A 21,293-nucleotide genomic window follows, 5' to 3' on the forward strand; every position below is an offset into this window, starting at 1 on the left:
GCTGAGAGTGGGGACCACGCCCTGGGGGAGACGGCCGCTTGGGGGGCTTGCTGTGTCCTGGATCCCTTGCTTGGGTGTGTCCTGGATGCTCACCGCATTGCCAGTCACCATCACAGAGATGGAAACTCAAGCATCCCCTCCACGGCTCCCCTCCATAAATACTCAGAGTCCCCATCCTAACCCCACTCCAACCCCTGTGTCCTCTGAGGCTGGGCTCCAGAACCCAGGGAAGAGGGCCCTCCCTGCTCTGCTTCCCTTTCGTATTACAGAAACCCTGATATCCCAGAGCTTTAGGCGTTAGAAACATAATTGAGTTTTCTGGGTTCTTCACCAGAGCAGAAGTCATGGGAGGCACAGGGGCAGGATGTGAACTCATGTGGGTTCTGGAGCCTGGGCCCTGCTGCCTCTTAGAGAGGGAGTGATTTGGGGACTCAAGGCCAAGGTCTGGAAATCCCTTTATAGTAAGTTCTTGAGGACAGGTCCCCATCATTGAGGCCCTGTGAGCAGAGGATGAATGATGGGTTAGAGAGGGAGACGTGGTGGGTGGGGCCAGGGCCAGGACTGGGAGCGGAGGACAAGGCTGATCAGAGGAGTCCTCGGTGAGGCCTGGGGTGGGGACATCTGGGGACGTCCCCTGGGTGATGAGTGGCAAAGCCGATCTGGCCAGGGAGGTATGGAGTGATAAGTGCAGCTGGAGGGCTGTGGGGTCTCTGCTGTCCCAGCCCCGCAACACCACCTCTCTGGCTGAAACCAGGACAGAGACCCACCACTGGCTGTCCAGCCCCTGCCCTGCTCCCCCTTCCAGGCCCCTCTGGGAACCACAGGAATCTGGGACCCGGTGTCCCGGCAACGTGATGAGTGCACACACTGCTCTGGTATCTGTTTTAAATTATCCATTAAAATAAGTACAGTCTTGCAGTTGGCAGGGTGGGATAGAAGGAGCAGAAAGGACTGAAGGGGGGGGGGGACCTCCGCAGCCTCTTTTTCCAGTCACTTGGGTCTGAAGAAGGGGCAAGGATGGGTGCAAATGCCTCAGTCCTACTCCTGGCTTTCTGCCGGGGCCTGCAGCTTGGGGCTGGGGTCAAAGACCCGATGCTTGGTTTTGAAGGAAGAAGATGGGGCAGAAGATAGGAAAAGAGGGACCCCAAACTTCTGGCCCCTGCCCCCAAAATGGAGGGTTAAAGGAACTCAGGATCCAGAACTTCCCTGCAGCCCAGCTCCCCAGGGAGCCCGGCATTCCCTCCCCACCCCACCCTGGCACACTGAGATGCTGCTTTGAATGGGCTGCCCACATGTGGAGGGGGGTAGGGGTGACTCACTATTACTATGGGGAGGGGGGGGAGCCAGCGGTGGAAGAAGAGTGAGTCACCCCCATGGGCACCGGGCTCAGCCCTCCCCCACCTTTCCTGGATCGGCCTGCCTGACGCCCTCCCGCGCCGTCCACCCGCTTTCTCTTTTCCTCCTGCCCTTTGCCCACCCACTCTCGGCCTTTGGCTGGGCCTTCTACCCGGGAAGGCCCGAGCCCGTGGGGGCAAGCTTGCGGCTGGGAGGGAGCCCCGGGAGCAGGCGGACTCAAGACGCGGGGGGCGCGGGGCCGAGCGGGTGCGCGGGCCGGGGTGGAGCCCACTCCGCCGCGCCCCGCGGTCCTCGCCCCTCCGCGCCGCCCCCTCGCCTCCCGCTGCGGCTGTGCGGCGGCCCCTTTAAGAGCGGCGGCCCCTCCTCCCACTCCCTAGACCTATTAGAGCCCGTGCCCGGCGTCGGTGACTCAGAGTGTCCGCGGGAGCGCCGCAGCCACAGCCGCGCGCCCAGGTCCCGAGGTCCGACAGCGCCCGGCCCAGACCCCACGCCTGCCAGGAGCCCGCCGAGAGCCCGCCGGCCCGCGCGCTCCGACCCCGAGCAGTCTCTGCCCTTCGGCCCGAGCCCCGCGCCCTTCCCGGGACCTCTGCCCTGCGGGCAGCGCTGCCACCCTGCCGGCCATGGAGACCCCGTCCCAGCGGCGCGCCACCCGCAGCGGGGCGCAGGCCAGCTCCACCCCGCTGTCGCCCACCCGCATCACCCGGCTGCAGGAGAAGGAGGACCTGCAGGAGCTCAACGACCGCCTGGCGGTCTACATCGACCGGGTGCGCTCGCTGGAGACGGAGAACGCCGGCCTGCGCCTTCGCATCACCGAGTCCGAGGAGGTGGTCAGCCGCGAGGTGTCCGGTATCAAGGCCGCCTACGAGGCCGAGCTCGGGGATGCCCGCAAGACCCTCGACTCGGTGGCCAAGGAGCGCGCGCGCCTGCAGCTGGAGCTGAGCAAAGTGCGCGAGGAGTTCAAGGAGCTCAAAGCGCGGTGAGTGCGCGCAGGTGGCGGCGCGCGGGCGGGAGCGGAGAGGGTGGGCGGGCCGTCGCCCCCGTCGGACTCCAGCCGCCGGACTGCAGCCGGCGTCCGGCCGATAAACTTGGCCTTATAGTCCCCTCCCTCCCCGGAACTGCCCCGGCGGGTGACTGGCAGTGCCAAGGGAAATTGTCAAGACAGGAGAGAGAAGGGAGGGGTCTCTGGCAGAGGGCGGGTGTCCAGGGAATGGTGGGGACATCGGGGCCAAGTGGGGGCTGACGGCAGGCCCACAACTCTGTCCGGGCGGGGGTTGCAGGCCATCGGGAGCCAGGGGCGCTGCCCGTTGTAAGAAATCTGGGCTCTCAGGACACACTGGAGTGGGTGAAAGGGTCCTGTTAGAACTTTCTTGGCTGGCTTGGCACTGTGCCAGCTGTGCCCAGCCTGTGTCTGGACACCTGGTGCCCATTAAGATGGGGCACCCCTGCTGGCAGCCGTCCAGTGGGGCTGGAGAGAGGTTAGCTGGGCAGGAACGTGGAGGTGACCCCCTTGGCACAACTCTTTCCGGGGTTTGAAGAGTTGGGAAGCTACCCCGCTCTCTGGTCCGTGTCTGGGACCTTGTCTGAGCTCTGACAGGCCCTCCAGAGGGCCCCAGGAGCACCGCTCCCCCGCAGCTCCCACAGCCCTTGGCCTGCTTGGCCCAGGAATGCAGGAGAGGGAGGGAGACAGAGGGCAGAGGCTCCGGCTCGCTCCCGGCTCGCTCCCGGCTCAGGAAGTTGTGTTGCGTGTGCCCAGGTCTGCTGCACCAGCCTTGGCCTTCTGCCTCGTGTCTGATGCTGGGGGGGGGGGGGGCCCTGCTCCTCCCTGCCTCTCCCTGCTTGGGGTGAGCCACTCTCATTTCCCGGCCCCACCGAGCAGTCTTTGCTGTGCCCGGTCCACTCAGCCACTGACTCTGTTTTGATCTTTGCCTTATGAAGCTGCTGGAATACGGGGACATTTTTGAAATCCAGCCGTTGGCCGCTTCAAGCCCCTCCTACCTCACCCATCCCTGCCGCACCCCACCCCACCCTACTTGACTCCACCCTCTTTTCTCAAAAGGCCTTTGGAGCCTGAAGTTTAGGCTGTCTTTTCCTAGGCCCCAAGAATTTACTTTCCTCCTCTCCGTTCCCCTTTTCTCCAAGCCAAGGAACACTGAAGGTGCTTGAGATCCTTGGGGTGGGCGGTGGGGGGCCACGGCTTGACTTCCCTTCTTTCCCTGCCTTTCAGTTGTCTTCCAACTCTGGCTCTCCTCCGAGCCTCTCCGGATCCGGAGATCCAGATCTTGCCCTTCTCTTGGCCCTTCCTCTGCCAGGCCCCTGGCCCCATGGACGTGGCGGGTCTAGCCCCTCCTGAAGACTGGGTGGGAACTGTGCCCGCAGACAGGTCACTCACCGGGGGCCGTTGTTGACAGAGGCCACTCCTGTCTTTTTGCAGTAGTGACAGGAACAACTGAGCCAGCCGGACAGACAGGAGGCAAGCTGAGGGGTTGCCCACAGAATCAGTGTGTTAAATTAGTCTGCCGCTGCCCGTTCCCGAGAAGGGCATTCTCAGCGGGTGTTTTGTGGGGCGACACTGATCGGGAGACAGGATGAGTAGTCAGCCATCCCTTGCTAACCCAGCCACGCCAGGCTGTCTCCCCAGCCTCGCGGTGCAGCTGTCCAGGCCTGGGACGCCAGGCGGGTGTGCATGCACGTGGGGCAGGGGCGGGGGTGGTGTGTGCCCTGGTTATATTTAGCCATCTGCCTTTCTTCTCCCCCTCTGATCCTGGCTGGGGAGGCTGGGCTTCCGGAAGCGAGGGTTGGGTTGACACACCTGGATCTCGGGCTGCTGGGAGGCAGGTGGAGACGAAGCCTCGACTCGGGGTGTCTGTCCCCATCTCTGTCCCCAGTGGAGAAGACTGGATTCGGGGCTTGTCTTTGTGTCCGCTGTGCCCAGGGCGAAGTGGGAGAAGAGTAGAATGAAGAATTGGGGAGAGAAAGAAAGGCCTTGCCGGAACTCCTCCCGTGAAAACCTGGCGAGAAGGTGTTGTCTGGTTTAATGTTTAACGAGAGCGCAGAGGTCAGGGCCAGGCGTCTGGTTGGGGCACGGAGCTGTCTGTAAGATCCCGTGGCAATCCCTGGCCCAGCCTGGTACCTTGACCACACCCAGGGCTTTGGGGCGCCCTCTGGTTGGGCTGGGTAATAGGCTCCAAGCAGCAGCAAGCACCCCGGCGCCCCCACCCTGGCACCCCCCCCATTCTGTCTATTCTGGAGTCTAACGTGTTTGGACAACTAAGCATGGGAGTATGGGGAGCTGAAAACACCAGGGAAAGCCCTCCTGGGGTCCAGGCTGAGAGCTGGGCCCCGACCCAGCAGGACAGCTGGGTGGCTGACTCAGATGCTGTCCCCCTCCCTTCCACCCTGGTGGCTTTAGGAGAGACAGCGGGACACAGGGTGGAGACAGCAGATGTCTTAAAGGGAGGGGGGCGCGAATGCCCGCACTCTCCCCGCGCTCCCCAAGGCATCCTGGGAGCTTTCCTTGGGACCCCTGCTGGAGGTCTGGGGCCAGGGCCCCAGCGGGGGGGCGCAGAGCCGCAGGTGGGTGCAGAGCGGAGTCCGGGTCCGGGGCTGCAGGCCTCAGCACGGGGCTGAGGTCTGCGCCTTCCCACGTGGAAGGGGAGGAAGGCTGAGTCAGAAGTAGGGAGATCCTGGGCCCACAAAGCAGAAGCTCCTCTTCCCCCAGGACGAGGCTGGGTGTTTGACAACTTCCTGTATTGTCTGCTTCAGTGCGGCCCCAGGAGGCTGGGCAGGGAAGCGGAGGCCCCGGCTGGTCCCGGCGCTCAGTGGGGCAGAGAGGGGCAGACGCTTGTCTGGTCACACGGCGAGGGGGTGTGGGGTCAGGACTTGAGCACAGGCCTCCGGAGTTCCAGTTCAGGGCCTGCGCCACGGAGCCGACTTCTCTGGCTTAGAGGACAGGGCAGGGTCCGGAGGGCGGGGTGTGGTAGAGTGGCCGAGGCTCACTCCCGCCATCCCCGATGGCACTCTGAGACCAGCAGGGCCAGCGACCCCGTCATGCTGTCCTGTCCTGCCGGGGTCTGCTGGTACCCAGCCTTTGCTCTGCGCTGTACCTGGAGAGACCCAAGACCCTGCCAGGCCGGGGACCCTAAGACAGAGCTCTGGAAGGCTGGGGATGCCTGTCTTGGGACTTGGCCCAGGAAGTGTCTACTTGGATGAAGGATGCCGTGCTCTCTGGCAGAGATAGAAGGGAACAGGGATGGAGGCCTTTGAGGAAACCCGGGCCCCTGTCCTCACCTGAGGGAGCCCCGGTGTTCTCTCTCGCTGGCCCCCAGCCCCATCCCTGAAGTCTACATTCTGCTTTGAGGCAGTGAAGGGGCAGCTAAGCTCATGGACTGAGCACTGCGTGAGGAACCCAAGAGAGACAAAAGAGACGGCAGCTCCCACCGGGCTTCCCGAGTGCCTTCCTGTGGTCACAGGCCCGGCTGGTCCTTCCCCCAGTCTCCATTCTTAGACTTGCCCTTGTGTGGGCTGTGCCCCTCGTCCCCCCCAGGACTCCCCACCCCCCTCCCCCAGGATTCAGTAGTTCAGTGTCAGGGCTGAAGCCAGGGACAGCTGGGAGAACAGCTGGGTGGCAGTGCCTTCACCTCCCGGCTGGGCCTCTGCCCCCTCCCCCTGCCCTCCTCCTGCGGCCCTTTACCCTGTCTGGCTCAGAGGCCTAGCACTAGGGCAGTGCACCCCAGTCCCGCCTCCTGGAGCCCCAGGGTCCTGGAAGAGACTCGGGCCGAGCTCTGATGTTCTCGTCCGGAGAGCGGTTGCAGAGGATCCTATCCCTTAACGAGGTGGCCACCGGCAAAATGACAGCTGGCACGAGGCAGCAGGAACAACCCTGGGCCTCGATGCCCTTTACCTTAGGCTTGGTCCTGCCGCCGCACTGCTGTGTGACCTTGAGCCAGTCACCTTCCCTCTCTGGATTTCCCCAGCTGTGGAATAAAGGCGTGAGAGCAGGAGGTCTCCAGAGATCCCTCAGGTTCCAAAGTAGCATAGTGACCCACAATGTGAGAACCCAGTCCTCCAAAACACCAAGCCATAAATGTTATAAGCTATAAATGTTAAAATCAAACATACTTAATGTGAACATAATTAACAGCCAATGCTGTTCTCAACAGAAATGCTCCCCACGAGCTGTGAAAGGCAGAGCGCGCTTCTCTGTTGTCAGAGTTTGTGTGAACAGTTCACAGTGGTGACATTACACTCTCGGTTTAGGCTTTGTTTTTATTGCTGGTAAGAAGGGACACTTCGTGGTCATGTGTCTGCTTCCAGGACAGTGGGAAGGGCCATGTTATACAGGACGGGCTGAGGGCCACAGGCCCGTGCTGGGCTGGCAGGGGCTCCCCGGGAGGGGCCGCGCTGTCACCCGGCGGACGTGCGGTTGACCTTGGGCTGCCCACCCACTTCCCTTCCCGCACCCACTCTGGCTCCCACAACCTGAGGTCGGGCTGTGAGGAGGACTTAGAGGGGGACAGAGTTTGGGAAGGGGGGGCAGGGCGGGGGTGCTCCCTGTCCGTTTGCGGGAGAGGAAGTCGGGATTCATTCTGGCTGGGATCCCAGGCCCAGTGTAGGAGCTGAGTCACAGTAGAGGGCAGCGTGGAGGGTGGACAGGAGACCCTGAACTTGCTCGATCAGAGAAGGAAGGGCTGGGGGTGGCCTTTTTTTGAGGGGTACCATGGATGTTCTTGTCCAGCGGCAGCAAGAGGGAGGAGGGCAGGACTAGCATGGGGGACAAAGGGAGGGGACAGAACACAGGTGTCCCTTTAGGGCTGGATCAGAGGAGCTAGAGACCCTCCTAACAAGGGGCCTGGTTTCTGGGGGGTGGCGGGGATGGGGATTTCCAGGGCCCCCCTTCTCCTGGGGTTCTAAGCTGGTACCTGGAGCTGGAATGCAGTGGGACCAGAACTCCTAGGTCCTCCCACTTCCTTTCCTGATCTTGGGGTGTGGCTCCCACCCCCTCTTGCTGTCATGGGGTTAATAGCAGAAGCCACCAGGGGGAGGGTTAATGCATCCTAAAGAAGGGACTTCTGAGTCAGCGTCTTGTGGGGGAGCCCCTAAATGCCCCTCCTTTTGGCTGGTGGCCTCCCCCTCCCCCCTGGACATTCCCCACGCCCCTGCTTCTTTTGGTCTATCCCCAGCTCTCAGCCCTGCACTGCTGCGACAAGGCAGGAGAGATAGGCCAAGAAGAAGGAAAGGGGAGTTGGCAGGGACCTTGAGAGAGCCGTTGGTCAGGAAGCCGGCCGCCTATCGTGCAGGACCCCGGGGCCCAGCCTCTGGCCGCAGGCTCCTCCTGCCTCGGTACAATGCCACGTTGATACACGCAGCAGCTGTGACTCAGGCCTGGCCCCCCGCCAGGCCCAGCGCCTCTGCTGGAGTTGCGTCTGAACATGTCCACAGGCCTCCCAGCCCTCCTGTCAGCACCAGTGCTTCCCCCCGCCCCCCCGCCCAGAGTCACCACCTGGCTTTGTCTAGGGTGGGGGACAGTTGGAGCCCTGCGGCTCTGGACAGGGATCTGAGGGCCTCGAACCAGGCAGAAGCGGTGGTGTCACGCCCAGGAGAGGCCAGGGAGGCAGAGCCGTGCCCACGCCTGTGTGGGGAGGTCCAGGTGGGGTCCACCCCGAGGGGCCCACCTGTGCTCTCTGGCTGCGAGGTGCTCAGAAGGCTCCAGGGCCTGGCGGGGCCGGGAACACCCGTCCCCCACAGTCCTGCTCCTGAAGGTCTTTATGCCCCGCGTGGGCTGGTACCTGGTACCTGGATGCCCACATGTCCTGTCTCCCCACAACCTGCCGTTACCAGAAAGCGGTGGCCAACCCACAGCCCAGCCGTGCAGCCCAGTGGTGGGGACCGTCCAAGCCCGTGGCTTCGCACACCATTTGGGCGCCGTGACTCTCCTGGGAGGCCGGGGGAGCACGCGTCCCCGGCTTGCTTCCCGGGGGCCTGAGCGCCACCCTCTGCGCGCCCCCCCCAGGTCCCGTCAGGGTGCCCCACTGGCATTTTGGGTGAGTGTCCTCAGGTGACCCCATGGGCAAGCCTTCCCTGGTCCAGGGCTCGGTTTCCCCGCTGTGACCGCGCAGGGGTTAGCCCAGGAGGAGGCCCGGCCTGCAGGCGTTCCAGGCACAGACGGGAAAAGCCCCGGATGTAAGTGGACAGAGCGTTGGTCAGCCCGGGGTAAAAGCAGCAGCAGAGCACGTGGGTGGGGGGCGGGGACCAGAGCGCCAGGGCAGGGCTGAGGCCGTGCAGCCAGCGGGGTGGGCTTGGAGAGACAGAGGGAAGGAAGGACAGATGGCGAGGGGGGAGCTGCCGGAACAAAGCGGGGGTGGCCGGGGGAGACACCCTCACTGGCAGGAAGTGGGCTGGGGCCCTGGTCTGGATTCCCCGGAGGAAAGGGAAGAGCCGCCTGCGGCCCAAACACGCGCCCTGCCCCGCCCTGCCCCGCCACAGGGGGCGCCCTTCACTGCGGGGGGCTCAGAGACCCTGCCCTCCCCTCCCCTCCCTCCTGTCCCGGGTTGCCCAGCCATGGGGAACTCTGTGTGCCGGTGAGCTGAGGGGCCCAAGGGGCCCGGGGAGGGAGCCCCTGCAGGGCTGGGCAGCTCCTCAGGGACCCCGTGGCCATCTTCCCCTCCCCCTTCTTAGTTTGAGGGTGGCCTGGGATCTCTGTGCCCCTTGCGCCTTCCTCAGGCCCCGGGGGGAGGAAATGAGGGCCTCCCCCTCCCAGCCTAGCACGTTGTCCCTAGCAACGGATCCCAAACAGGCCTGGGCTTCCATATCTGGCATCGGAGCCAGGCTGAGGAGGGTGACTCAGTGGGCGGGCCGGCACCTGGCCTGGGGCCCACCCGGCCCTGGAGCTTCCCTGCCCTGAGGCCTCCGCCCTGCAGACCCTGGGCCCCTGCAGACCCCCGGCCTCGGGCCCCAGCTCTCCGCACGCTGCCCTCCCCAGCCCACTGTCCCTCTCCAGACGAGGGATCTGCCAGCTGTGGGAAGAGGAGGAAGCAGGATGCCCGGCCCTGCTGGCCTCACAAGCCCACTGGGACGCAGCCGCTCCCGTGCTTGAGGGACCTGGACGCGAGGGCTGGGACAGGACGTGGGCAAAGTCAGGGTCTCCCCTGTGAGTGCTAGAGGATTTCCCGACCCCTGCCCGGCATTGTCCCCCCAGGATGAGTCACCTGCAGCCCTGGTCCTGCCCTTCCCAGCGCCTGGGCCGCCCCACCCACCGCTCCCCACCGGCCCCAGTGGCCCTGGCACCCGAGGGGCCGGCCACCTGGCCAGGGTCTGCTCGGGGGTCCCTGCTGGGTCTAGGCAGGCGAGGCGCCGGGCTCTGCACCGTCCCAGCCCGCTTCTGGAGTGTGTGTGTGGCTCCCCGGCCGCAGCGCCTGAGGGCTGAGTCATGAGCTGTGGGTGAGAGTGTCCCCACACATGGGGGCTCTCCACCCTGCATGAGGAAACCGCCAGGGCCCCCCTCCCCTCCCTCTTTGCCGGTGGTTCCCCGCTGCGGTCGCCAGGACAGCACGGAAAGGCTCATCGCCTCCTTGCTGCTTCGAGGCCGTCGTAGGGGCCGCTCTGCTGCAGGTCTGCCACTGCCCTATGGACGTGACCCTCCGTGCCTCGGTGTCCTCAGTGACACAGGGAGGGCGCCGGCCAGTGGGCCGCTGTGCAGACCAAGGGAGCGAGCGCGGACCCTTAGAGCAGTGGCCACTGCGGGACGGGCGCCCAGGCTGCCGTGGCGTTGCTCTGATGAGCGTTGTTACCCACACCGCCGTCGCGGGGAGCCGTGGGCGCGGGGAGCCCCGCAGCCCATGCGCTGGCAGAGGGCAGCCGCTGGCCCCTCTGCCCTCAGCCCGGGCCCTGCGCCACGGCAGGCAGGCGGGATCCCCGCAGAAGGCCTTGGGAGCCAAGGCGGGGGTCCCCCGCAGCGGGATTGAGTGTGAACCCGGCCCTGGGCCACCGCCGCCTGCAGGCCCTTCACTTGGGTCCTCTGCGCCTAGTGTCCTCGTCTGAGAGCGGGGGCCTGCGCCGGCCCCCCGCGAGCCCCTCCCAGTCCTCTCGGCCCAGAGCAGCTGCAGCACCGCCAGCGGCGGGTGTAGAGGCCTCTGCGGGGCTCTGGAGCCCGCCCAGGAGCCGCCGTCTGGGGCCGCACGGCTTCACTTTACCGGCGGTTTCTTCTTCGTTCCTCCCCCTGACGCTGGCTCAGCTTCGGAGAAGTTCTGAAGTCATGGAAAGTTGGGGCTGTGTTCCCAGCCAGGGGCTGGGCCGGATGGCAGCCAAAACCTGAGCTGGGTTTTGACTTTATTTTTAGCTTTTCTGGCTGAGTCGGAGGAGGGGAGACATCCTCCAGGCCTGGACAGGCCTCTTTGCGCGGGAGACGGACGCTGCCCCATCAGAGGGCTTGTTCTGGGGTGTGGCCGGCCGCCGGGCCCAGTGTGCCTGCAGAGGCACCCTCTCTAGGTCTTTGTGTCCCCCCACCCCAGCTGGGTGTCACCGTGTCCCCCTCCTGGTAGGGCCCTGCTAGAGACCAGTGACTCCGTTTGGAAAGTCCTGGGCCAGTGACAGGAGCTTGCCCCTGTCTGGGCCGCGCCCTGCACAGTTTCCTTAAGGCTCCCGCCGCCTCGCAGGGAAAGGCTGGGTCTCTTGGAGCAAACGGCTTTTGCGGAGGAGAAAACTCTTGGCGGGGCCACTCTTCTTCCTCCCAGGACAGAAACCCCCGCCCCTACCCACGTTCGGTTTTCCTTTTCCCTCTAGTCCTCTGGCTCAGGCTCAGGACTGAGGAGTTCCATGAGGGCGGCTGGGCCCAGGCCCTGGGCTCCTTCCCTCCAGCCCCGGGGCTGCTGCTCTCTCTCACCAGATATTGGGAAGTTCTTGGGTTTCCCAGCGGTTTGAACCCCTCTGTCTCTGATTCACTATCTAGCAAAACATAACTGGGGGCCCAGAAAGGGAGGGAGGTGACAGCAAGAGCCGCATTTGTCTGGTTACTTGGCTAAAGCTTCACCCAGCTGGAGGGGTAGGGAGGTTCAAGGCTGGAGCCCAGACGGGCCTGGAGACCCAGGGGCCACATCTCGAGCTACATGTTGAGGGTTGCGGCCCCAGGTCCAGGCTTAGCATTCTCTCCTGCTCTGATAAGGCCTGGAGGGCAGGCGGCTGGAACCCGGGTGCTTGGCCCGGATCAGGGGACCCAGACTGGGTCTGAGAAGGGGAAGGGTCAGTACCACGCTTTGCTGTCCTCCTGCCTGAGTTTTAACCAGACCGTCCCTGGTGTGTAAAAGGGGCCAGGAGAGGCGACCCACCCCTTTGGGGCCCAAGGTGCGGTAGGGAAGCATGGACCCCAGGGCCGAGAGCCTGGCTGTCTGGGCCCCTGCAGGGAGGGAGGCCTGGCCCGGTGGAGAGTGGGTGGAGTCAGGGAGAAGGTTAAGGTCTTGTGTGGGAAGGGGCAGGAGACAAAGGTGGCCCTGTCTCTTTGGGAAGGAATGGGAGGAGAGAGAGGGAAAGGCATTCATCTCCTGGGATTGCGTTTTGCCCTTGGCCCCAGGCACGTTCCTGAGCACTGAGTCATGGGAAGGGTGGAGAAGCAGGAAGGGGGTTTGGGGGACCTTGGGGGAAGTGGGCGTCCAGCCCCAGGGGCAGGCCTATACCAACAGACCAAGAGCAAGGATGCCCCCTCCTGGCACTTCCTGGGACAGGCGGGCCAGCCGGGCAGGCCTCTGGGAGGTGACTTCTGGCTCCCCGCTGGGGCTAGGTTCTCCCTGGGGCACAGACTCCTCCTCCTAAGCCCACTCTTCCCTTGCTTCCTTAGCAACACCAAGAAGGAGGGCGACCTGATGGCCGCCCAGGCCCGGCTCAAGGACCTGGAGGCTCTGCTTAACTCCAAGGAGGCCGCCCTGAGCACCGCGCTCAGCGAGAAGCGCACACTGGAGGGAGAGCTGCATGACCTGCGGGGCCAGGTGGCCAAGGTGAGGCCAGCCTCTGGGGCCGCCGTGACCCTGCCTCCCCCAGGACAAGAGCAGGCCACTCCTCCCCCAGCCGGCCCCCAGACCCGCTTCCCCGCCATACCTCTGCTCACGGGTATCCTGCAGCGGGGACGCCAGACGGCCCATCGCCGGGCGCCCAGCTGGCTCAGAGGCTACAGCGTGCGAGTCTAGATCTCGGGGTTGCAAGGTGGAGCCCCACACTGGCCGTAGAGCTTATATTCATAAATGAAAGAGCCCACAGCTGCGTCCACGTAACTTTGCAAGGAATCGTGCCTGGCCCCCATCCCTCCTGGTTTGGCTGTGCCGTCAGAGAGCCGTGGTCCCTCTGGACATCAGAGCCTGGGCCGGTAGTGGGGGTTTCATCCTGGACGGGATGCAGGCACGGGTATGGTTGTACTGACTTTCAAAACCTCCCACCATCCGTGCTGTTCTCCCATCTCCTATCCCAGGCTAGGGACAGAACCAAGAAACTGGCTGGCTCAGCCTTTTCCGCTCAGAGCACGGGCATGACCAGCGTCAGTTGCCCAGCTCCCATCGTGGGCCCTGTCGCCTCCCAGGCCCTGTGACTGCAGTGTGCCGGACAGACAGGAGAGTCCAGCAGGCTGACTGCAAAGCTTGGGCTGGGCCATTGCCCTCCGGGCCTCCCACCTCCAGCCCCACCCTGCACCACTCAGTGTGCCTGCACACCCCCGGGCCTTTGCACAGGCTCTCTTCCCCACCCTGGGGTCATGGCATGCCCCCCACCCCCCAGGCACACTTTGGTTTCTTGCCCCATGCTCCTCTGTACTTTGGACACCCCTCTCTTTAGAGCACTTCCTGAGCTGTGCCCGAGAGGGATGCAAGTACCTGTCCAGAGCGGTTTCTGTGGGTGACGGGACACTGACCTTGGTGACAGCTGAGGCTCTCCGTCCCCCGGACCTGTCTTTGCACACGTGAAGGGGTGTGCCGGACAGACACTCGGCTTCCTTGTAGCTCTGATGTTCTACAGCGCCTCTCCCTGACCTCTGCCCCCTTTTGCCCAGCTTGAGGCAGCGCTGGGTGAGGCCAAGAAGCAGCTCCAGGACGAGATGCTGCGGCGTGTGGACGCTGAGAACAGGCTGCAGACCCTGAAGGAGGAGCTGGACTTCCAGAAGAACATCTACAGCGAGGTGGGGACGGGCTCCGCGGGCCACAGGAGCGGTGCTGGGGCTGCGCTGGGTGCCAGCCTCGCCCGCCCGCCTGCCTTGTGTTAGTGGGGGGGAGGGGCGTCCAGCGCCCAGACCCCGGGTGAGAGGAGGGTGACGGTGCCTCCGCTCAGGCGTAGGACCGGGCAGGGGGCTTGGCCACCCGGGCCTCATCCTCCAAGGACTGGTTCTGATCGCGGGTCGCTCCCAGGAGCTGCGTGAGACCAAGCGCCGCCACGAGACGCGGCTGGTGGAGATCGACAACGGCAAGCAGCGGGAGTTTGAGAGCCGGCTGGCCGACGCCCTGCAGGAGCTGCGGGCCCAGCACGAGGACCAGGTGGAGCAGTACAAGAAGGAGCTGGAGAAGACCTACTCTGCCAAGGTGCTGCCCCCAGGCCCGCCCCGCCCCCACCCCGGCGCCCTCAGCCTCTGCCCGGCCCGGACGGCGCCGCGGCAGGCGCCCTGACCCTGTGTTCTCCCCTGAAGCTGGACAACGCCAGGCAGTCGGCCGAGAGGAACAGCAACCTGGTGGGCGCCGCGCACGAGGAGCTGCAGCAGTCCCGCATCCGCATCGACAGCCTGTCGGCCCAGCTGAGCCAGCTGCAGAAGCAGGTGCCCCCCCCGCCGCTGCCCTCCCGAGGACACAGTGTGCCCCTGGGGCCCCCGCCTGACTGGGGAGCCTAGGATTCAGAGTCCATGACCTGGTCTGGCCTGTGTGACCTGCGCTCCACAGAGCCTTGGTTTTCCCTTGGTTTTTTTTTTTGAAGATTTTATTTATTTATTAGAGAGAGAGAGAGAGAGCATGAGAAGGGGGAGGGTCAGCGGGAGAAGCAGACTCCCCGCCGAGCAGGGAGCCCGATGCTGGACTCCATCCTGGGACTCCGGGATCATGACCCCATGACCCCGGGATCATAACCGACGGAGCCACCCAGGCGCCCCTTGGTTTTCCCTTTTGAAAATGGAGGCGCCTCTTACCCTCCGCGAGGCTCAGTGCTGTGGCCGGCTGTGCGTCTGTGGCCGGAGGAAGCAGGTTGCAGCCCCAGAAGGAGAGATTTCAGTTCGATACGGGGAAGGTTTCGGGGCAGCCAGCCAGGCCGTGGGAGAGCCCCCAGCAGGCCCTGGTGGGGGGTCGGAGAGCCGGGGTAGGGTGGGGGGGGCACCGCCTGTCCTCCCCCCCCAGAGCCTGGGAGCTCCCCTGACCCGGGCTCGCTCCCCCAGCTGGCGGCCAAGGAGGCGAAGCTGCGGGACCTGGAGGACGCGCTGGCCCGTGAGCGCGACACCAGCCGGCGGCTGCTGGCCGAGAAGGAGCGGGAGATGGCGGAGATGCGGGCGAGGATGCAGCAGCAGCTGGACGAGTACCAGGAGCTGCTGGACATCAAGCTGGCCCTGGACATGGAGATCCACGCCTACCGCAAGCTCCTAGAGGGCGAGGAGGAGAGGTGGGTCGGGAGGAGCCCAAGGCGGGGCGGGGCGGGGGTGTGCGGCCCACCGCCGGCGCTGACGAGGCCCCTCTGTGTCCCCTTGCCAGGCTGCGTCTGTCCCCCAGCCCCACCTCACAGCGCAGCCGAGGCCGTGCCTCCTCCCACTCCTCCCAGACGCAGGGGACCGGCAGCGTCACCAAGAAGCGCAAGCTGGAGTCCTCCGAGAGCCGCAGCAGCAGCTTCTCCCAGCACGCGCGCACCAGCGGCCGCGTGGCCGTGGAGGAGGTGGACGAGGACGGCAAGTTCGTGCGGCTGCGCAACAAGTCCAGCGAGGTGGGCCTGCGGGCTGGGCTCGGGCTGGGCTCGGCTGGGCTCGGGCTGGGCTCGGCTGGACTCATCTGGACTCAGGCTGGGCTGGGGGAGGGAGGAGCTGCTGCAGAAGGGATGGCCCTGGGACTGCGCGAGCTGCCCCTCCCAGAAGCAGACCAGGGCCAGGTGTCCCTCCACTGGCTGCGGGACCCTGGGTGAGCCCCTCAACCCCAGCGTGCCGGTACCTCGCTCTTCTCCCTGGTGGGGCCCAGGCCAGGCGCGAGAGCAAGGTGGGCCGCGGAGCCCCGGCGCGCCTCCCCGACCCTCCCTTTCCCTTCCTTCCCGGCAGGACCAGTCCATGGGCAATTGGCAGATCAAGCGCCAGAATGGAGATGACCCCTTGCTGACCTACCGCTTCCCGCCGAAGTTCACCCTGAAGGCTGGGCAGGTGGTGACGGTGAGTGGCAGGGTCCCCTGGGGCGACCTGGGGTGGGGAGGGGCTGGTCTGAGGCTGGGCACGCTGGACTGAGCACCCTTCTCTGACCCTGCCTCCCCAGATCTGGGCTGCAGGCGCCGGGGCCACCCATAGCCCCCCTACCGACCTGGTATGGAAGGCGCAGAACACTTGGGGCTGCGGGAACAGCCTGCGCACGGCCCTCATCAACTCCACTGGGGAAGTGAGTATGCTGCGGGCCGGCCTCCGGCTGGACCAGCCTCCCCCAGAGCTGGAGCCAGCAGCACCCAGCCCCGGGGGGCCTAGCTCCCTCCCGGTCAGCCCCGGGCCCCAGACTCTGCCCAGCGGGCAGAGCCGGGGTGCCTCCTGCAGTGGCCTGAGGCGGGGAGGTAGACAGCAGGGATCGACAAGGGCAGGAGCGTACTCCTTCACCGCCTGCCAGGTCCCTCTAGAGAAGGAAAGTCCCTCCGCTCCAGCGCCACGTTGGGCAGACTGCAGGGGGGTCACTGGGAGTGAGGATGCCCGTGCCCCTCCCCGGCTCCAACCCCCTAACCCCTGGCCTGGTGCCCCGTCCCTGGCAGGAGGTGGCCATGCGCAAGCTGGTGCGCTCAGTGACTGTGGTCGAGGACGATGAGGACGAGGATGGAGAGGACCTCCTCCATCACCACCATGTGAGTGGCAGCCGCCGCTGAGGCCGAGCCCACGCCGGGGCCTCCCATCAGGCCTCTCCTTGCCAAAAATCTTATTAAAGAATGTTTTGGAACTTCACATGCTGCCCTGGCTTTTCTTCTCTCCTCCCTGTACCTTGAACAGGGAGCCCAGGTGTCTGGGTGCCCTCGGCTGGGAAGGACGGGAGTGGGAACTTCTGCTGCCGTGGGGCGTTCCCGTGAGCAGCGGACAGGGTCTGGATATGACTCCCGGGAAGGGGACGGGAGGACAGATGCGGGGCGCCTGGCCCTGCCTCTCTCCCCCCACTGCTGTCGCACGCATTTCCTTTCTCTTCCCCCTTCCTGTTGCATGCGCGGCCCCCCTTTCTCGTTCCTGCGAGAATGTTCTCTTCCCAACTCCCCAGCCCCATTTACTTTGCATGGCTGCTGCCCTACAAGCTTGCTCACTCTCCTCTCCCTCGTAAGCTTCGAGTGGCTGGGTCAGGGTCCAGCCACAGCTCCAGTTCCGGGTCCCCAAGTCTTCCTGACCCTCTGCTCTCCCACGGCTTCCCCTCTTCCCAGCAGGGGCCCTCCACCGGGGCCCCCAAGCCCAGAGCCCGCCTTCCTGCCTGGTGGCCCTGTGCGCCAGAGCGCAGAGCGGGTGGCTGGGCCTGGGCGCACAGTCCCGGGCTCGCCGTGTCCCGCCTGAGCCTTGTCTTCCTCCTCAGGGCTCGCACTGCAGCAGCTCGGGGGACCCGGCCGAGTACAACCTGCGCTCGCGCACCGTGCTGTGCGGGACGTGCGGGCAGCCCGCAGACAAGGCTTCCGCTGCCAGCTCGGGCGCCGCGGTGGGTGGATCCATCTCGTCCGGCTCCTCGGCCTCCAGTGTCACGGTCACCCGCAGCTACCGCAGTGTGGGGGGCAGTGGGGGTGGCAGCTTCGGGGACAGCCTGGTCACCCGCTCCTACCTCCTGGGCAACTCCAGCCGCCGCACCCAGGTGAGTCCTGGCTTCGCCTGCGCACCTGCCAGCAGGGGCCACAGGTCCTTGGGTTAGGACAAGGGGGCCCTGTGGGGGGGAGGCCTTCTCTTCCGCAGCCCGGGGGAGTGGGAGCCTCCTCCCCCAGCCCAAGGTCCTAGCCGGTGGGCTCCTGCACCCTGCCCCTCCGGTCTGAGCCCCAGACTGGAGGGCGGGGGCGGGGCGGGGGGGCGGGGAGCGGGGGCACAGGCTGCTGCTCACACCGCTCCCCTCTCCCCTCTCTCTCTCAGAGCCCCCAGAACTGCAGCATCATGTAATCTGGGACCTGCCAGGCCGGGTGGTGGTGGAGGCCTCCCACTTCCTCCCCACCTCTTGCCCATCCCCGCCCTGCACCTCGTGGGTCGGGGCTTGAAGCCAAAGAAAAATACCCCTTTGGTTTTCTTCTTCTATTTTTTTTTTTTTCTAAGAGAAGTTATTTTCTACAGTGGTTTTATACTGAAGGAAAACACAAGCAAAAAAAAAAAATCATCATGCCAACCTCCCCTTGCTTTTCCCTGCCTCCCGGAAACTCTTTATCTGCCTTAAACCAAAGAGGGCTTCTTCCAGAAGCCAAGGGAAAGGGATGCTTTTACGGAGTCCACTTTCTGCTGCTCTGCCCTGCCTGCTGCGCCCACCCCGGGGACCCCGTGAACATGGTGCCTGAGAGCAGGTGTGGAGTCTTCTCTGCCGGCCTCGGAGGGAGGAGGGCTGAGCCGGGCCCCGGCCACCCCCATCCTTCCACTATCCCTGGCTGAGGCTCCGCGGCCTGCCCCGCCCCAGCCCCAGCCCTGCCCCAGCCCCGGGGTGACTTGTGCTGCCCAGTACCAGCTACACTCGCTTTTGCTGTATTTTATTTAGACAAGAGATGGGAATGAGGTGGGAGAAGGGGGAAGAAAGGGTCTTTGAGCCTCATCTGGAAGCTGGAAGCGTGGGCTCCGGAGGTCAGGGTCAAGTGGGCGCAGGGGAGTAGGGAGAGGGAGGGTACTAGAGAGGGTGGGAGCCAGCTGTGGCCCATCCCAGAGGAGGAAGGTGAGAGGGGGTGGAGGGTGTGCGTCAGTGGTTTTGGCAAACACTAAAGAGCCCCTTGCCTCCCCGTTTCCCATCTGCACCCCTTCGCTCCTCTGCCAGTCAATACACTCGTTGTTTCTATCCCCTGCTGTTGTGCTGTCTTTGTCGACGGGCGTCACCGAGTGTCCAGACACACACACACAACTCACATGGTCTCCCGCATCCTCGCGCTCACTGCTGCCCGGCCGCACCCCTGCTCTGGGGGAGACCGGCTGAGGCCCCGGAGCTCGTCAGACACACACCTGGGTCCTCTGCTGGCTGGTGCGAGCGGCTTCCGGGTAAGCTGTGCCCTCCCCTTGCAGGAAGGACCCCAGAGAGGCAGAGCCCACAGGAGGGCCTGGCCTTCCTCCCCGCTCTGGGCTCAGCTGGGGACAGCACAGTCGTCAGGGAGACTCCACCCCCGTGGAAGCCACACACGGGGACAAAGGGGTGTCTCAGGCAGAGCAGAAGCCCCAGGAGGAGGGAGCGGGGGCCCCACAGGGCGTGAGCTCTGGTAAGCAACCTCTCTCTGGCCCACCATAGATTCCGAAGCATCCCTGCCCTATTTCAGGGCCCCTCCTGGTCTGAGAGGGACTGTGGCCTCTGCCGCTGGGAACGGGGTCTCTGAGCTGCCCACGGCCGCAGCGGGTAGGTGGTCAGGATCCCAGAGCTTGGGCGGCAGCCCCCACCTCCCACCCCCGCTCCGGTCACGGCACGGTCCCCTCCGAACAAGGAGGAGCCATGCTCGAGTGTCTGCTCCCTGGGGCGGGGGCAGTCCCGCCGCAGGAAAGTCTGGGATGATGGGGACCTCGACCTGGGAAAGCAGCGTGGATGAGGGGACAAGCCCTCGCAAGTCCCGCTGGGAACCCTGCTGCCCCGCGGGCTGCGGCCAGGGGCCCCCGGGAGAGGGATGGTCACGGCCAGGGCTGTGCGCTGGAGGAAGCGGCCCCTGCCCGAGGCGGGAACCCCCTTCCCGCCCTTGGTCCGAGGCGCCGGAGCCCGTCCTTGCACTTCCCGGGCCGGGCACCTGAGGGCGCCAGAGCGTCGCCCGGCCTGGGACCTCCGGGGGCCAAGGCGGCTGCGCGGGCCGGGGGCGGGGGGAGGGGGGGAGCAGGTGCGTCCCCCGCGGGACCCCCTGGCCGCGCGCCCCGCCCCGGCCGGCCGAAGAGACTGTTTAAGAACATGTTTTGCGTCCAGTTGTAACGCTGTTAAAACTGGAAACGCGGGTAAACAGAAAGAGGGAAAATCATCGCTTTCACCCCCCCAGGGCGGGCACCTAGACGTCCCCGGACACGCGCGGCCGCGGTCCGGCTCCCACGAGGGGCTCAGTCTCGCTCCTCCGCGAACACGACGAGCGCCGCCCCGTGCTGCCCCTCGGCTCGTCGACATTATCCGGGACGACTCGGATCCTGCCCGCGGCGCCGGCCGTCCGAGCGCGCAGGAGGGGCGGGGAGGCCCGGGGAAGCCCGGCCCCCGCTGCGCCCCCGCGGCCGCGCGACCCCGCGGTCCACAGGGCGCTTGGTTGTCTCCGACGTTCGAATGCGCGCGCGTGTTCGCGCCGCGCTGGGCGTCGCGGGGGGACGCGCCGGGAGAGACGGCTCCGGGCACCTCCGCGGGATACACGTCGGCTCGGGACTGGCAGGGACGGGGGGGGGGGGGGGCGCGGTCGGGGCTGTGGGTGTCGTGGCCGAGCACCCTCCAGAGAAGCCCCTTCCCACCCCCACCTGCCGCCGAGCTCCTGGTCCCCAAGCTCCTCCCCACGCCAAAATTTCTACCACTTTTAACCTTTGCCGACGTGATAGGAAACAATGACACTTCATTGTTCTTTGGAATTGCGTCTCCTTGAAAAGAAGTTGAGTTGTTTTTTCATTCACGTATAATGGCTTTTTGCATTTCTTCTGGAATGAGTAGTGTTTCCATATTTTGCTCATGTTTTTATTGGGAAGATTATCATTTTCATGTTGGTTCTTAGGATGAGGGGAGAAAGCACTCTCTTTAGCTATTAAGCTATATGCTTTGCAAATATTTGATAAAGGATAATTATTATATAAAAGTACTTTAAAAATGGCTAAGTGTATATATAACACCTCATTTCACCAATCGTCTCTGGATATTTAGGCTTGTTCTCATGTCTGTGGTTATAAATAATGCGGCGGAGAATGCCTTTTCTTTGAGTGTTTCAGGTACTTTCTTATGATGGAGTTTCGGTGAGTCCCCTGCTGATTAGTCTGACTTCATTTTTTTTTTTTTTAAAGATTTTATTTATTTGAGAGACAGAGAGTGAGAGAGAGCATGAGAGAGGGGAGAAGGTCAGACGGAGAAGCAGACTCCCCAAGGAGCTGGGAGTCCGATGTGGGACTCTATCTTGGAACTCTGGGATCATGATCTGAGTGGAAGGCAGTCGCTGAACCCACTGAGCCACCGAGGCACCCCTCATTTATTTTTTTTAAAGATTTATTTATTTATTTATTAGATTTTATTTATTTATTTGACAGAGAGAGATCACAAGTAGGCAGAGAGGCAGGCAGAGAGAGAGAGGAGGAAGCAGGCTCCCCGCCGAGCAGAGAGCCCGATGTGGGGCTCAATTCCAGGACCCTGAGACCATGACCTGAGCCGAAGGCAGAGGCTTTAACCCACTGAGCCACCCAGGCGCCCCAAAGATTTATTTATTTATTTAAAAGAGACAGAGAGAGGGGCACCTGGGTGGCTCAGTGGATTGGGCCTCTGCCTTCAGCTCAGGTCATGATCCCGGGGTCCTGGGATCGAGCCCCGCATCGGGCTCTCTGCTCGGCGGGGAGCCTGCTTCTCCCCCTCTCTCTCTGCCTGCCTTTCTGCCGACTTGTGATCTCTCTCTGTCAAATAAATAAATAGAATCTTTAA

At 64.3% G+C, this 21,293-nt stretch overlaps 1 protein-coding gene across 1 annotated transcript; it reads left to right on the forward strand.

The window, feature by feature from the left end:
- The first annotated feature begins 1,773 nt into the window (after positions 1-1,773).
- LMNA (lamin A/C) lies at positions 1,774-18,520 on the forward strand. Its single transcript, XM_080824363.1, has 12 exons — positions 1,774-2,332; positions 12,182-12,338; positions 13,379-13,504; positions 13,731-13,901; positions 14,006-14,131; positions 14,738-14,958; positions 15,048-15,273; positions 15,599-15,706; positions 15,807-15,926; positions 16,285-16,374; positions 17,079-17,348; positions 17,618-18,520. Exons 1-12 carry the CDS (start codon positions 1,977-1,979, stop codon positions 17,642-17,644), a joined length of 1,998 nt encoding a protein of 665 aa, XP_080680489.1. The 5' UTR covers positions 1,774-1,976; the 3' UTR covers positions 17,645-18,520.
- Positions 18,521-21,293: the final 2,773 nt, after the last annotated feature.

Source organism: Martes martes, assembly GCF_963455335.1.
Source record: "Martes martes genome assembly, chromosome: 15".
Classification (NCBI taxonomy): Eukaryota; Metazoa; Chordata; class Mammalia; order Carnivora; family Mustelidae; genus Martes; species Martes martes.

Coding starts and splice junctions, on each gene's coding strand:
- LMNA (XM_080824363.1), top strand. CDS start 1,977: ATGGAGACCCCGTCCCAGCGGCGCGCCACCCGCAGCGGGGCGCAGGCC. Junction 14,959..15,047: donor CTAGAGGGCGAGGAGGAGAG/GTGGGTCGGGAG, acceptor TCCCCTTGCCAG/GCTGCGTCTGTCCCCCAGCC. Junction 15,274..15,598: donor TGCGCAACAAGTCCAGCGAG/GTGGGCCTGCGG, acceptor CCTTCCCGGCAG/GACCAGTCCATGGGCAATTG.